The sequence below is a fragment of the Bubalus kerabau genome, chromosome 15 (genome assembly GCF_029407905.1).
Source record: "Bubalus kerabau isolate K-KA32 ecotype Philippines breed swamp buffalo chromosome 15, PCC_UOA_SB_1v2, whole genome shotgun sequence".
NCBI lineage: Eukaryota > Metazoa > Chordata > Mammalia > Artiodactyla > Bovidae > Bubalus > Bubalus kerabau.
Window position 1 is genome coordinate 55,698,659 of NC_073638.1, and position 13,457 is coordinate 55,712,115.

General features: G+C 48.4%; 1 protein-coding gene across 1 annotated transcript; it reads left to right on the forward strand.

Moving 5' to 3' along the window:
• The first annotated feature begins 361 nt into the window (after positions 1-361).
• On the forward strand, positions 362-11,411 carry LOC129628277 (2-acylglycerol O-acyltransferase 2-like). The gene is made up of 6 exons (XM_055547692.1): positions 362-452; positions 2,806-2,984; positions 5,429-5,633; positions 5,952-6,126; positions 6,747-6,940; positions 11,257-11,411. Exons 1-6 carry the CDS (start codon positions 362-364, stop codon positions 11,409-11,411), a joined length of 999 nt encoding a protein of 332 aa, XP_055403667.1.
• Positions 11,412-13,457: the final 2,046 nt, after the last annotated feature.

Sequence of the window (13,457 nt, forward strand, 5' to 3'; positions counted from 1 at the left end):
ATAGGGCAGGAGGTGGAGGAGATGGTGGGGCCAAGGGATTTTTAGATGGAAACTGTAATTACAAATTCATGGAGGGGAACAGTGGATCTGGCAAATGAAAGGAGACAATTATCATAGCCAGATAGCTGGGAAGGTGGAACGAAGACAAGATTGCACTATATTTGTTGCTTCACTGCCAAGTGACAGCAAGATTCAAGCAAACAGAGAAAGAAGATCTGCAGATAAAACATTGCTTGAAACGGCAACCCACCCACTTCAGAACCCATAAATGCTTAGACAATCTCTGGCAGCAGCAAACACGAGCAAGTGTCTCAGTCCACAGCAGAGCTCAGAGAAGCCTCCAGAACCCAGAGGAGCCAGCATGGTGGAGTTCGCACCTTTGTTTGTGCCACTGGAGCGCAGACTGCAGACCTTTGCAGTCCTGCATTGGATCTTCTGCTTCATGGTCTTACGTAAGGCAGGCTGGGGTGGGAACAGGAGGCCATGGACACCTGCCACTTCTGGAGCACAGGGTGCATTGATGGGAGAAAGATACAGGTCTTAAAAGGGCTGCTGAGATCAGCACTTGGGGATCACCTGGTATGAGGGACAATTTGCTCAGCTGGCCTTCGGGGTGCTTTGCCAGCAGGAGTGCGTCTGACTGGCTGCACCCACCCCCTTCCCAGTCTGGAATACTGGGAGGTCAAGTAGCTAGAGGGAGGGCAGCTGAGGAAAGGGCTCTGGATGCCAGGAGCAGGAGCTTGTACCTTGTCCCTTATCCTGGGGACAAAGGGAGCTCCAGGAGGGCTTTAGGTATGGGAATGACAAGGTCCAATCTATGTGGTATAGGTCCCTATGGCTGAAGCCAATGGATCTACTGTGTTTAGGGTGTAGGGTATAAATTAATGACAGGGAGCAGTAACAATCTGTATCAGGGGTCTCCAAATTATGCCCCATGGGCCAAATCCATCCCACTCATTATTATTATATTGGTACAGCCCATGAAAGTGAAAGAGTCACTCAGTCATATCCGACTCTTTGTGACCCCATAAACTGTACAGTCCATGGAATTTGGAATTCTCTAGGCTAGAATACTGGAGTAGGTAGCTGTTCCCTTCTCCAGGGGATCTTCCCAACCCAGGGTTCAAATCTAGGTCTCCCTCATCACAGACAGATTCTTTACCATCTGAGCCACCAAGGAAGTCACCTGGGCTTCCCAGGTGGCGCTAGTGGTAAAGAACCTACCTGCCAATGCAGAACTAAGAGACGCTGGTTCAATCCCTGGGTAGGGAAGATCCCCTGGAGGAGGAAATGGCAACCCACTCCAGTGTTTTTGCCTGGAAAACCCCATGGACAGAGAGGCCTGGCAGGCTATAGTCCATGGAGGTCACAAATAGTCAGACACAACTAAAGTGACTTAGCACAGCACAGCCCATGAGCCAAGAATGGTTTTTACGTTTTAAATCAGCTCTGTATATAATTTCCTCTGAGTTGCCTCTTTGGCTGCAAAGTCTAAAATATTTGCAGTCTGATGTTTAGGGTAAAGATTGCCTCCCCTGGTCAAGGGAGAATGGCAGTAGGTAGAGAGATGGTTAGGAGATGGATCCACAGGGTGGGATTTAAAGGCTGGTAGGAGAGTAAAAGCTGACTCCCGCAAATCAGCTTGAGAAGGTCAGGATTTTCTGCCACTTCACAGTTGTCCCACCAGCACCTGACTCATCGTAGGAGCTCTGTGTAAAGTGAGCCTCTGTGAGCTTCAGCCTACTTTGTCTGGCTTATGAATTTTACTACTATTTAAATTGAGTCAAACGTCCCCTCTTCCTGGAAGCCTACCAGGAATGACAGCCCAATCTACTCTACTTTCAGATGGAACAGAAGTGGAAACTGACCTTCTTTAAGAGTTTGAATGCATGGGATTGAGTGGAGTCAATGAGTTGAAGAGGGAGCATTATTCCCTGGGAATGAGGTTCCATTGGCATTAGATTAATGACAGCCCCACAGAACTCCCTGACTCTGAGGTGAAGCTGGGACTAACTCGTGGTAGGGACTGAAAATCAAAGATCAGAGGGGAATTCCTCACTGGGCCCAGCCTTAGTCATGCTGTACCCCTGACTCATTGCCCAGGCAGGTGTGTTAGCCTCCACCTCCCTCCTTTGGCAGGAGAGGGAAGGGCAGGCATAGGAAACGTAAGCAAAAGCTAAGAGACAGAAAGAGCTCAGGGAGTTGTACGAACACTGAGCAGCTTAGTGTGGCTGGATTATGGGGATGCATATGGGTGAGTGAAGCTGGAGCAGGAAGGTACTCAAGTCAGTCATGGGGAGCTTGAAAGCCAGGATGAGCTGCTTGGACTGTGCCTCAAAGTTATGAAAAAGCCATAGGAGAGCTTCATTAGAGGAGGAATCTGGTGGGATATATCTATGAAAGATGGGCTGAGGGTGTACTGAAAGAGGGCTGGGCAGAGACAATGTCTCCCTTTTCTCTGTGGTCCCAAAGCCTCATTTAATCGCTTCTCCATCAGGGCTTTATTGAGCCCTTGGTAAATACAAATTACTTAACAGGACAGAGAGGGAGGTGGAGGGGGTAAGATTGGAGTGAATAAGCAGCCTGGTACAGTGGGGAAAAGTCTGTAGTTAGGTCTATCTTCAAATTCAGGTTCCCAGTGTGACTCTGAAAGGGCTTCATTCCTTTCTCCTTGAAGGCAGGGAAGGTTGACTCCTTCCTCCTGGGGTGAGGGCTGGACAGGACAGTGCTGCTAGTGCTGGGCATATGGGGAGAGCTTTTTCCTTCATTCCTGTGACCACTGACAGCTCCTGCTTCCCTCCCCAGCCCCTTTATGCCTTGTGGTCTTCATAGGCCTCCTGTTGACAAGATTCTGGTTCTTCAGTATCCTGTATCTGATCTGGTTGTACTTGGACCAAAATAGGCCATGGCAGGGGGGTAGTCCCAACAAGGTCGTAAAGCGCTGGGTCATATGGAAGTACATGAAAGACTATTTCCCCATCACGGTGAGTAATGGTGTGGCTGGAGAGTGGCTAAGCCTGTAGTGCCCCATGTGTCCGTGGGGAAGTGTGGCTCTGTGTGCAGTGAGCAGAATACCAGGCTAGGAGGAAGGTGCTGGGCTTCCACCACTATGTGGCCTGGGGAGGAGTCAGCTTCTGTCTGGCGGTGGTTTACCACCTGCAGAGATGTGGGGCCACTATGAGGACTGATGAATGAACAGGATTTGAAGGAGATCTGTGGACTATATATTGTAGCACACATATATATCTTATAGGTGTAAACTGCTCAGCAGACATGCTTGGGTTTGCAAGTATAAAGTCATGTCCTTAGAGAACATCTAGCCCCACACTTCTTCAAATAAAAAGACTGATACCCAGTGAGAAAGAAAGGCATGACCAAGGTCACACAAGTCCTTTTACTGGTTTCAAAGTTTGTGTATTAACTTTGGATAAAGAAGCAAAACAGAGAGCCCTGAACTGGTTCTCTGGATCTATTCTGCCCCAAACTTCGGTATGCTTTATGTCCTTGGATAGAGCCTTGCTCAATCATTTCCTCAGTTTCCCCATGTATCCAGTAAACATACCGCTCCCTTCTATTCTGAGTGCCTCTGACTGACTCTCTGACCTAAGGTCATTGTGGACACCTGACCATGGACTCAAAGGTCAGTCCTGATTGAGGAAGACATTGCTCTAAGTGAACTGAGCCTTCTACTTCTTTCCTGTTTCACAAAAAGACTAAATCTTTGGGTGTAAGCCCTGGGAAGGGATGATTTACTGTCCAGATAAGGTGGGAAAGGCAGGAGAGACACAGAAAGGTGCCAGGAAGAGGCAGGTGGCCCTCCTCTGGAAACAGAAGAGAAGAAATGGATAGAGTGTGACCTGTGGAGCTGGGCAGGATAGGTTCTAATACCAGATCTGCAACATACCAGATCTTAGGTGAGCTAGTCTCATTGAACCTTGATTTCTTCACATGTAAAGCAGAGATTATGCCACATTCATTATTGGGTTGTGAGGATTTCATGAAATATCAGATCATCCTAGGGCCTCCAAGAACAGCATGTGGCTGGCTCCCTTTGCAACCAAAGCTGTTGTCAGTTGAATGTCTGCCAGGAAAATGGTACTGAGGGGCTCTGTGACTGTCTAGCCATATCCCTCATGCTCTTCACTCAAACAGGTAACCCTAGGGGAGGGTTTCTCAAAGGCACTGTTAAGATGGATGGGACACTGGATTTGATTTGCAGAAATTTCATGTGTACAGAATTCAGGAGTCTTGCCCACTGCAGGCCTGCAGAGAGCAGGCAGTACCACTGAGTGGCCGCAGAGGGCAGGATGATGTGCCCAGTAACTTGCCTGTCTTGGGCTGGGAGCCTGCAGAGATAGCTCAGTGGCCTCACAGTCTGGACCCCAGCACCTCCCAGGAGATCCTCCAACTCTTCTACACACTTTCACTGTGCAGGCCCTGCAGGAACCATGGGCTAGCCCATAAGTGGGGGTCCGTGCTCTACTGGAGCTCTCCCACATTGACAAGCCTCTGCACTCCCTGCCAAAGGCTTGTGGATTCCTAAACTTCAAACAGTTTCTGCTGTGATTTCTATGAACTAGAGTTTAGTTGTGGAACTTCAAGCAAAATTAGGAAATGGTTTCTGGGTCTTGGAGCTTTCTAAACACAAGTGATAGGCTTCCTCAAGAATTAACAGTAGAGAATCAGGCAGTGTTTCCCCCAGGACAAGGTGCCTCCACCTCATGCTGAAGATCAGTCCAGGAGCTGGGTTTCTATGTGAAGATTTCATTATCCTGGAGCAGCAGTGTCTGCACAGGCCAAGGCCTGAGCAGGGGTGCAGTGCTCTGAGCAGGCTGTGACCTGGTGTCAGGAAGTGCTGCAGACTTGGCAGGACACCTCCTTGACCCCTCCCCACCCACACCTGTGGGCATCACTAGGGACTTCGTGCCCCTTTCCCCACCTCCACTTCCCAGCACACTGGGGTCTCTTATACTGAGTCACAGCGACTCAGGGCTCAGCCCTGATCCAGGACAGAACTCCAGCTGCCACAGTCTTGGGAGAGATGCTCACTCCCTCCTGCAATGGCTCCTTCCTTCTGGGTGGACTATGCCTGGGATAAGGTTTCCCTTCATGTAGGACAGGGGCTTGTGTCCCTGTCACCCTCCCAGGAGTCCTTGGGCAGGGGGCCTTCCTTCCCTGGTGGGTCCATTCATGGGTCCATTCTCTCCCTCCTCATTCCACAGTCTCTAAGAGCATCTCCTCTGCTCCAGGTCTGCAGTGGGGACAAGGATCCTCAGATAGGCCCTCTCTAATCTCAGGACACTCACATATGGGTGTGATAGCACTTGGGCACAGGGGAGACATAGACGAGGTCATCCCAGAAAGTCAGCAGGTGGACCAGCAAGGGCACGAGGTACAGCTCCAATTAACCAGGTTTCTGTCCCCGCAGCTAGTCAAGACCACTGAGTTGGACCCCTCCCGGAACTACCTTGCTGCCTTCCACCCTCATGGACTCCTGTCAGTCGGAGCTTTTACCAACATGTGCACAGACAGCACGGGCTTCTCCTCACTTTTCCCTGGCATCTGCCCACATCTGACAACGATAAACATATATTTCTGGATCCCATTTTTCAGGGATTACATCATGCAAGGGGGTAAGCCTTCCTAGAACTGGAGAGCCCAGGAAAATGAGGGCTGCAGGCATGGAGGAGGGATTTCAGGGAGGGCTTCTAAGAATTCTGTATTTCCTCCAAGAACGTGTAGTAGAGAAGGAGGCTAGACCCAAGGAAGCACTTCCCACAGCACTGTTCCCAGCAATGAGCTTGGTGAGGGGTTGGGAAGAAGGGAATGACTCAATCCCAGTCCTCAGGGAACTCCCAGCTGTAGGGGGAGGGTGAGTAGGGACCTACTACATCCCTGCTATGGCCCCTGCCCCCTTCACCCCATAGCTAACCACATTACTCTCTCCCCAGGGCTGGTCTCATCAGACAAGGAGAGTATTGCTTACATGCTGAGCAGGAAAGGAAGCGGCAACCTAGTGGCCATCACTGTTGGGGGCATCAGGGAGGCACTGAAAACCAGGCCTGGAGCCAACAAGCTGGTGCTGCAGAACCGCAAGGGTTTCATCAGGCTCGCCCTGATGCATGGGTATTGGGGAGAGGGCTCTGGATTCAGCTGGAGATTGGCAAGGATTGTGTTTTGGTGGGAAGACAGCAGAGATTAATGCAGGCCCTATTTTAGCAAGAGATGTTCAGTCCATTCATAGAGAAGATAACTTGGCAAGATATTTACTGTCTCATGTCCAAATACCCAGAGAAGATTCTAGAAGGGAGACTAGTTGATCAAAAGGACTAGGTGTGATGGGTCATACTGCCCAAAGTTGGCATTATGTCTGAGACCTAGGGGATCTGAGACAGTGGAGTTTGAGGCACAGCATAGAGCAGTTATCCAACCTTGAAGCACCTCTGAAGAACACAAGCTAGCTGGGGCAGAAGAGATTTTCCCAGAAACTTTGCAGATGTTTGATGTTTGGGAGGACTCTACAACATTCTGATCTCCTTGTCATGGTGCAACTGGGAGGTGGTGATCCTAAGAGGAGCTAGGACTTGCCCACTATCACAAAGCAAAGCTGTAGCACAACTGGGAGTTACCCGAGGCCACCTACTTCCAGCCCAGGGCTTTGTCCTCTGCTGTCACAAGCTTCCTGCTAGGTGACCAGTTTGAATCTTCTTGCCCCTCCACACGCCCTCTCTCTTGTCTCCTTCCAGAGCAGTTCTGGTGCCGATCTTCTCCTTTGGGGACAATGAATTATATGCTAAGACTTCTCCTGGCTTTTGGTGGAAATGGTTCAGAGATCAACTGTACAAGAAGATAGGTCTTGCCATCCCATTCTTCTATGGCCGTGGAGTCTTCCAGTACAGTTTTGGTTTTATGCCCTACCGCCGACCCATCACCACCGTGGGTGAGCCTAGACCTGGCCTAGGGTAGGGAGGTGGGGGGAAGGCTACAAGGCAAGAGGCCTGGGCTCTGTACTGCAAGAGGACATGGACTTGGGTTGGACACATCCTTGACCAAGTGGAGCTCATGTTCTAGAGGGTGAAATAGAGACACAGGCAAATAACCCCGATAAAAGGCAGTCTGGGATGAGAACTGTAACTGAGGTACAAAGAACCATAGCCACTACAGATTACCAAGCACCCATTGTGTGGCAAACACTGCACGGCTCCTTACAGCTCACTTTTCCGGGCAACCTTGGAGGTAGACTCTCATCCCTATTTTATTGATGGCAAACTGAGACTCAGAGAAGGTAAATCACTTCAAACAGATCCTCATGCCCTTGTGTAACAGCACTGAGGATGTACTTGACTTTTATAATGCCAGAGAAAGAGGATTTAATTCTGACCAGACAATCCCATAAGACTTTTGGAGGAGGTGAATACAAGGGAAGGGCATTCCAGGTCTGTTAGAATTGTGTGTAAAGTAGCAATCAGTTCAGTTCAGTTCAGTCGCTCAGTCGTGTCTGACTCTCTGCGACCCCATGAATTGCAGCATGCTAGGCCTCCCTGTCCATCACCAACTCCCGCAGTTCACTCAGACTCATGTCCATCAAGTCAGTGATGCCATCCAGCCACCTCATCCTCTGTCGTCCCCTTCTCCTCCTGCCCCCAATCCCTCCCAGCATCAGTCTTTTCCAATGAGTCAACTCTTCACATGAGGTGGCCAAAGTCCTGGAGTTTCAGCTTTAGCATCATTCCTTCCAAAGAAATCCCAGGGCAGATCTCCTTCAGAATGGACTGGTTGGATCTCCTTGCAGTCCAAGGGACTCTCAAGAGTCTTCTCCAACACCACAGTTCAAAAGCATCAATTCTTCGGCGCTCAGCCTTCTTCACAGTCCAACTCTCACATCCATACATGACCACTGGAAAAACCATAGCTTGACTAGACGAACCTTTGTTGGCAAAGTAATGTCTCTGCTTTTGAATATGCTATCTAGGTTGGTCATAACTTTCCTTCCAAGGAGTAAGCGTCTTTTAATTTCATGGCTGCAGTCACCATCTGTAGTGATTTTGGAGCCCAGAAAAATAAAGTCTGACACTGTTTCCACTGTTTCCCCATCTATTTCCCATGACGTGGTGGGACCGGATGCCATGATCTTCGTTTTCTGAATGTTGAGCTTTAAGCCAACTTTTTCACTCTCCACTTTCACTTTCATCAAGAGGATTTTGAGTTCCTCTTCACTTTCTGCCATAAGGGTAGTGTCATCCGCATATCTGAGGTTATTGATATTTCTCCTGGCAATCTTGATTCCAGCTTGTGTTTCTTCCAGTCCAGAGTTTCTCATGATGTACTCTGCATATAAGTTAAATGAACAGGGTGACAATATACAGCCTTGATGTACTCCTTTTCCTATTTGGAACCAGTCTGTTGTTCCATGTCCAGTTCTAACTGTTGCTTCCTGACCTGCATACAAATTTCTCAAGAGGCAGATCAGGTGGTCTGGTATTCCCATCTCTTTCAGAATTTTCCACAGTTTATTGTGATCCACACAGTCAAAGGCTTTGGCATAGTCAGTAAAGCAGAAATAGATGTTTTTCTGGAACTCTCTTGCTTTTTCCATGATCCAGCGGATGTTGGCAATTTGATCTCTGGTTCCTCTGCCTTTTCTAAAACCAGCTTGAACATCAGGAAGTTCACGGTTCACATATTGCTGAAGCCTGGCTTGGAGAATTTTGAGCATTACTTTACTAGCGTGTGAGATGAGTGCAATTGTGCGGTAGTTTGAGCATTCTTTGGCATTGCCTTTCTTTGGGATTGGAATGAAAACTGCCCTTTTCCAGTCCTGTGGCCACTGCTGAGTTTTCCAAATTTGCTGGCATATTGAGTGCAGCACTTTCACAGCATCATCTTTTAGGATTTGGAATAGCTCAACTGGAATTCCATCACCTCCACTAGCTTTGTTCATAGTGATGCTTTCTAAGGCCCACTTGACTTCACATTCCAGAATGTCTGGCTCTAGGTCAGTGATCACACCATCGTGATTATCTGGGCCGTGAAGATCTTTTTTGTACAGTTCTTCTGTGTATTCTTGCCATCTCTTCTTATCTTCTGCTTCTGTTATGTCCATACCACTTCTGTCTTTTATCGAGCTCATCTTTGCATGAAATGTTTCTTTGGTATCTCTGATTTTATTGATGAGATCCCTAGTCTTTCCCATTCTGTTGTTTTCCTCTATTTTTTTGCATTGATCGCTGAAGAAGGCTTTCTTATCTCTTGCTATTCTTTGGAACTCTGCATTCAGATGTTTATATCTTTCCTTTTCTCCTTTGCTTTTCACTTCTCTTCTTTTCACAGCTATTTGTAAGGCCTCCCCAGACAGCCATTTTGCTCTTTTGCATTTCTTTTCTATGGGAATGGTCTTGATCCCTGTCTCTTGTACAATGTCATGAACCTCATTCCATAGTTCATCAGGCACTCTATCTATCAGATCTAGGCCCTTAAATCTATTTCTCACTTGCACTGTATAAACATAAGGGATTTGATTTAGGTCATACCTGAATGGTCTAGTGGTTTTCCCTACTTTCTTCAATTTAAGTCTGAATTTGGCAATAAGGAGTTCATGGTCTGAGCCACAGTCAGCTCCTGGTCTTGTTTTTGCTGACTATATAGAGCTTCTCCATCTTTGGCTGCAAAGAATATAATCAATCTGATTTCAGTGTTGACCATCTGGTGGTGTCCATGTGTAGAGTCTTCTCTTGTGTTGTTGGAAGAGGGTGTTTGCTATGACGAGTGCATTTTCTTGGCAAAACTCTATTAGTCTTTGCCCTGCTTCATTCCATATTCCAAGGCCAAGTTTGCCTGTTACTCCAGGTGTTTCTTGACTTCCTACTTTTGTATTCCAGTCCCCTATAATGAAAAGGACATCTTTTTTGGATGTTAGTTCTAAAAAGTCTTGTAGGTCTTCATAGAACCATTCAACTTCAGCTTCTTCAGCGTTACTGGTTGGGGCATAGACTTGGATTACTGTGATTTGAATGGTTTGCCTTGGAAATGAACAGAGATCATTCCGTCGTTTTTGAGATTGCATCCAAGTACTGCATTTTGGACTCTTTTGTTGACCATGATGGCTACTCCATTTCTTCTGAGGGTTTCCTGCCTGCAGTAGTAGATATAATGGTCATCTGAGTTAAATTCACCCATTCCAGTCCATTTCAGTTCGCTAATTCCTAGAATGTCGACATTCACTCTTGCCATCTCTTAAAACCATAGCCTTGACTAGACGGACCTTTTTTGGCAAAGTAATGTCTCTGCTTTTGAATATGCTATCTAGGTTGGTCATAACTTTCCTTCCAAGGAGTAGCAATCAGCAGGCTATAAAGGAGAGCCTGAGGGATTTCCCTGTAAATAATGGTCATAGGCTTTAGTGCATGGACTTAGCACCATCTTTTCTGCTATATGATCATCTCATTTGCTTTTGTCTTGAATTCCAACTAGGTTCCAATGGCAAAGCTTATAGAGAGAGGTCTGTTCATCTCCACTCACCCAATCATTTCTTAGTTGAGTACAGACTTGGCCAACCCTCTACACCATGACTTTTCCTGGGTTGTCTGGTAATATTTTCATGAATATAATTCAAAACGGATGCCTCCAAAACCATTCCCAAGAGAAGACAGAACAGCTGCTTTCTGAGCCAGGCAGAACAAGAAGAAGGAGATTAATAAGTCCTCCCATGTCCTCCCTAGAATGGGAGGCACTGCAGACCAGCATGGAGGGAGACGAGGAAGAGGCACTTGGGCTGTGGGCCACCTCCTCCCAGACATACAGACCTTCCACTCATGGCATCTAAGACTCCCAGATCCACGTGTCCCTAAGCCTAAGATCACATCTTCAGGGTTTACAATCTGTCACTGATTCTTCCTGGCTATGTGATCTTGCAATAAGTTACTTAACCTCCCTGAGCCTCACTACCTTACCTGTTAAAATGGACTAATAGCAGGTTCAATCCCCATAGGATTGTTCAGAAGATTTTAGGAGATAATACAAGTAAAGCACCTAGGACATTGTCTGGCAGGTGGCAATGCCAGCTGGAGGTGTTTTTATTATTTCAGAATCTTAGAGTTGTCCTAATATTTAGATTAGATCACCTAAAATACAATTGAAAGGGAAACAATACAGGCACTTTCCAGTGGGTGTGACCACTGGCATGGAGTCCTGCCCCATGGGATCCAGAGACCCCAGTGATTCCTATTCTGGGCCACCACTCACCTCTATGTCTTGCAGTGGGGAAGCCCATCGAGGTGCCGAAGACACCACATCCCTCCCAAGAGGAGGTGGACAGGCTGCACCAGCATTACCTGAAGGAGCTGAGCAACCTCTTCGAAACCCACAAGCTCAAGTACAACATCCCAAAAGACCAACACTTGGAGTTCTGCTGAGTACCTCCCCAGAGGAGGGGCTTCCCCAAAGGGCAGGGCTGGCATTAGGGAGGGAGGTGCTGTGATCCCAGAAGGTTTCCTGGAGGTATCTGTTGAACACATCTCCAGAGCCTTCACTGACTCCTGCATCTCCACCCCATGCCAGGCCCCAGGTCACATCTGGCTCGTAGAAGAGGAGACCAGACTCTGGCATCAGTGATTTGCTCTCCTCCACTAACTCCTCTGTAACGGGCCCTCTCTTTGGTTCTGCCCACCTGAGAAATGGGAGAGATACTGGGAGAAAATGCTGTCTGTGTGTCCGTCCTCTGTGGTCCTGTCACTCAATAATCAGGACAAACAGCAGCTCCAGTGAGCAGGTTTCTCTTCCTCTGCCTTGAGTGACAGCTGGAAGCAGCCCCCAGCTGCAGCCCTTTCTCCTACAAGCTCCCTCATCCTGCATCCTGCCTGTCCCATCTCCTCCCTCCCTGAGCCGGAGAGGAGGGGGAGGTCACAACCTCCTGGCTCATCCTGGCACCTCTGAGTTTCTGAGCCCCATATGGCAGCCAGAGGGGCCTGGAGGTGGGGAAGACCTGAGCTCTGTCACTGGCTAAATGACTGTACACCAACCTCTTCAACCTCCCTCTGAGTCTCAGTTTTCCCAAGGACTAAAATGACCTCTGACCTCGGCTCTAATCACACATAGGCTGAAAGCTGCTTATGGTAACTCCTACTCTATCCTTTGTAATTCAGCCCTGACCTTGGGCTCCATATATGTCAATTTATCACATGAAAGATTCGATTTTACTTTTTTCTCATCGTCCCTACCTAACTGCAAACACTGGTCAAAGACTCCCATTTAATCCCAGCCTGGTTTCACAGCCCTCCTGCCCTGTGTCCTCTTCCCAGACAGTGGCTCAGATGGACCAGAGAAAGGCATGTTACCTCTTCCTCCGTGATCAATCAGCTCCAAATCACCACCTCTGGCCTGTTCTGTGGGAGAGAAGGGGGAGACTAGGTACAGACACAGGGCAGACCAGGCAAAGGATGAAGGCCCTCAGGGATTGGCAGAACTGGAGTCTCCTCTTAAAATTAGGCTGCCCTTTGATATGGAAGAAGTACTTAGGCAAGACATCATTACCCACAGGGGACAAAGGACCTGCTGGAGCCCAGCCTGATGATACTGCTTGATGGTGACAACAAATAGGGCAGATGTCAGCCAGCACAGCTCTGCCAGCTGCCACGTGGCCTGGCCCAGCCTCACCCTCTCAGGAGGACTGGGCTTTGCTAGAGATCAGAGGAGGCAGAGGTGGAGCATATGAACTGCTGAGGGGGCAAAGGCAGAGAGGAGGGAGAGGGCAGAGCACATATGGGTGAGACTTCCTGATGAGGGCCAGGCTCAGAGTGAGGTTTAAGGAACAGGAGGCTGAGGTTTAGGCCTTTGTACAGCAAACTACTATGGAGATGGGAGTGGGCAGGGCAGACGGGGTCCCTGAGGATGTCTGGCCTACTGTCTGGGAAACTACTGTCCAGTCCAGGGTTCAGGAATTCATCCCCCCAAGTAAGGAAGAGCCCTGGGAGATGCTTGAGCTGAATCGGGTCATGGGCCAGATGGAGGGGCAATGGATCCCTCAGACTGGACTGAGCATCTGTCTTAGTGACCCCACAGCAGGGCAGAATCAGCTCCCTGAGCCACTTTCTAAGAACCCACTATGTCCTGGGCTCTGGGTGGATGCTTCATGTGGAGTACTCAATGTAACTGACATGACTTCTTCATAATTAAATGAGGTTCATGTCAGAGATGTTAAAGGATTACAATCATCCTGGTCCCAGGCAGCTATCACATGCTGCTCTCATCCTGCCTGGTTCTGGACTGAAACTGTGCAGAATTAGAAATGGCAGGTGCCTGGGAACCAGTCAGGCACACAGTCCCCACCCCCCAACACCCCTCTGCTGGCATCAGGACCCCATACAGGTCACATTCCCTCATTGAGTCCAGTGCCTTCACCTTTAAATGGTTCATCCATAAATGACTGTTGAATAAATAACAGCTCTTCTTCACCCCTTCCA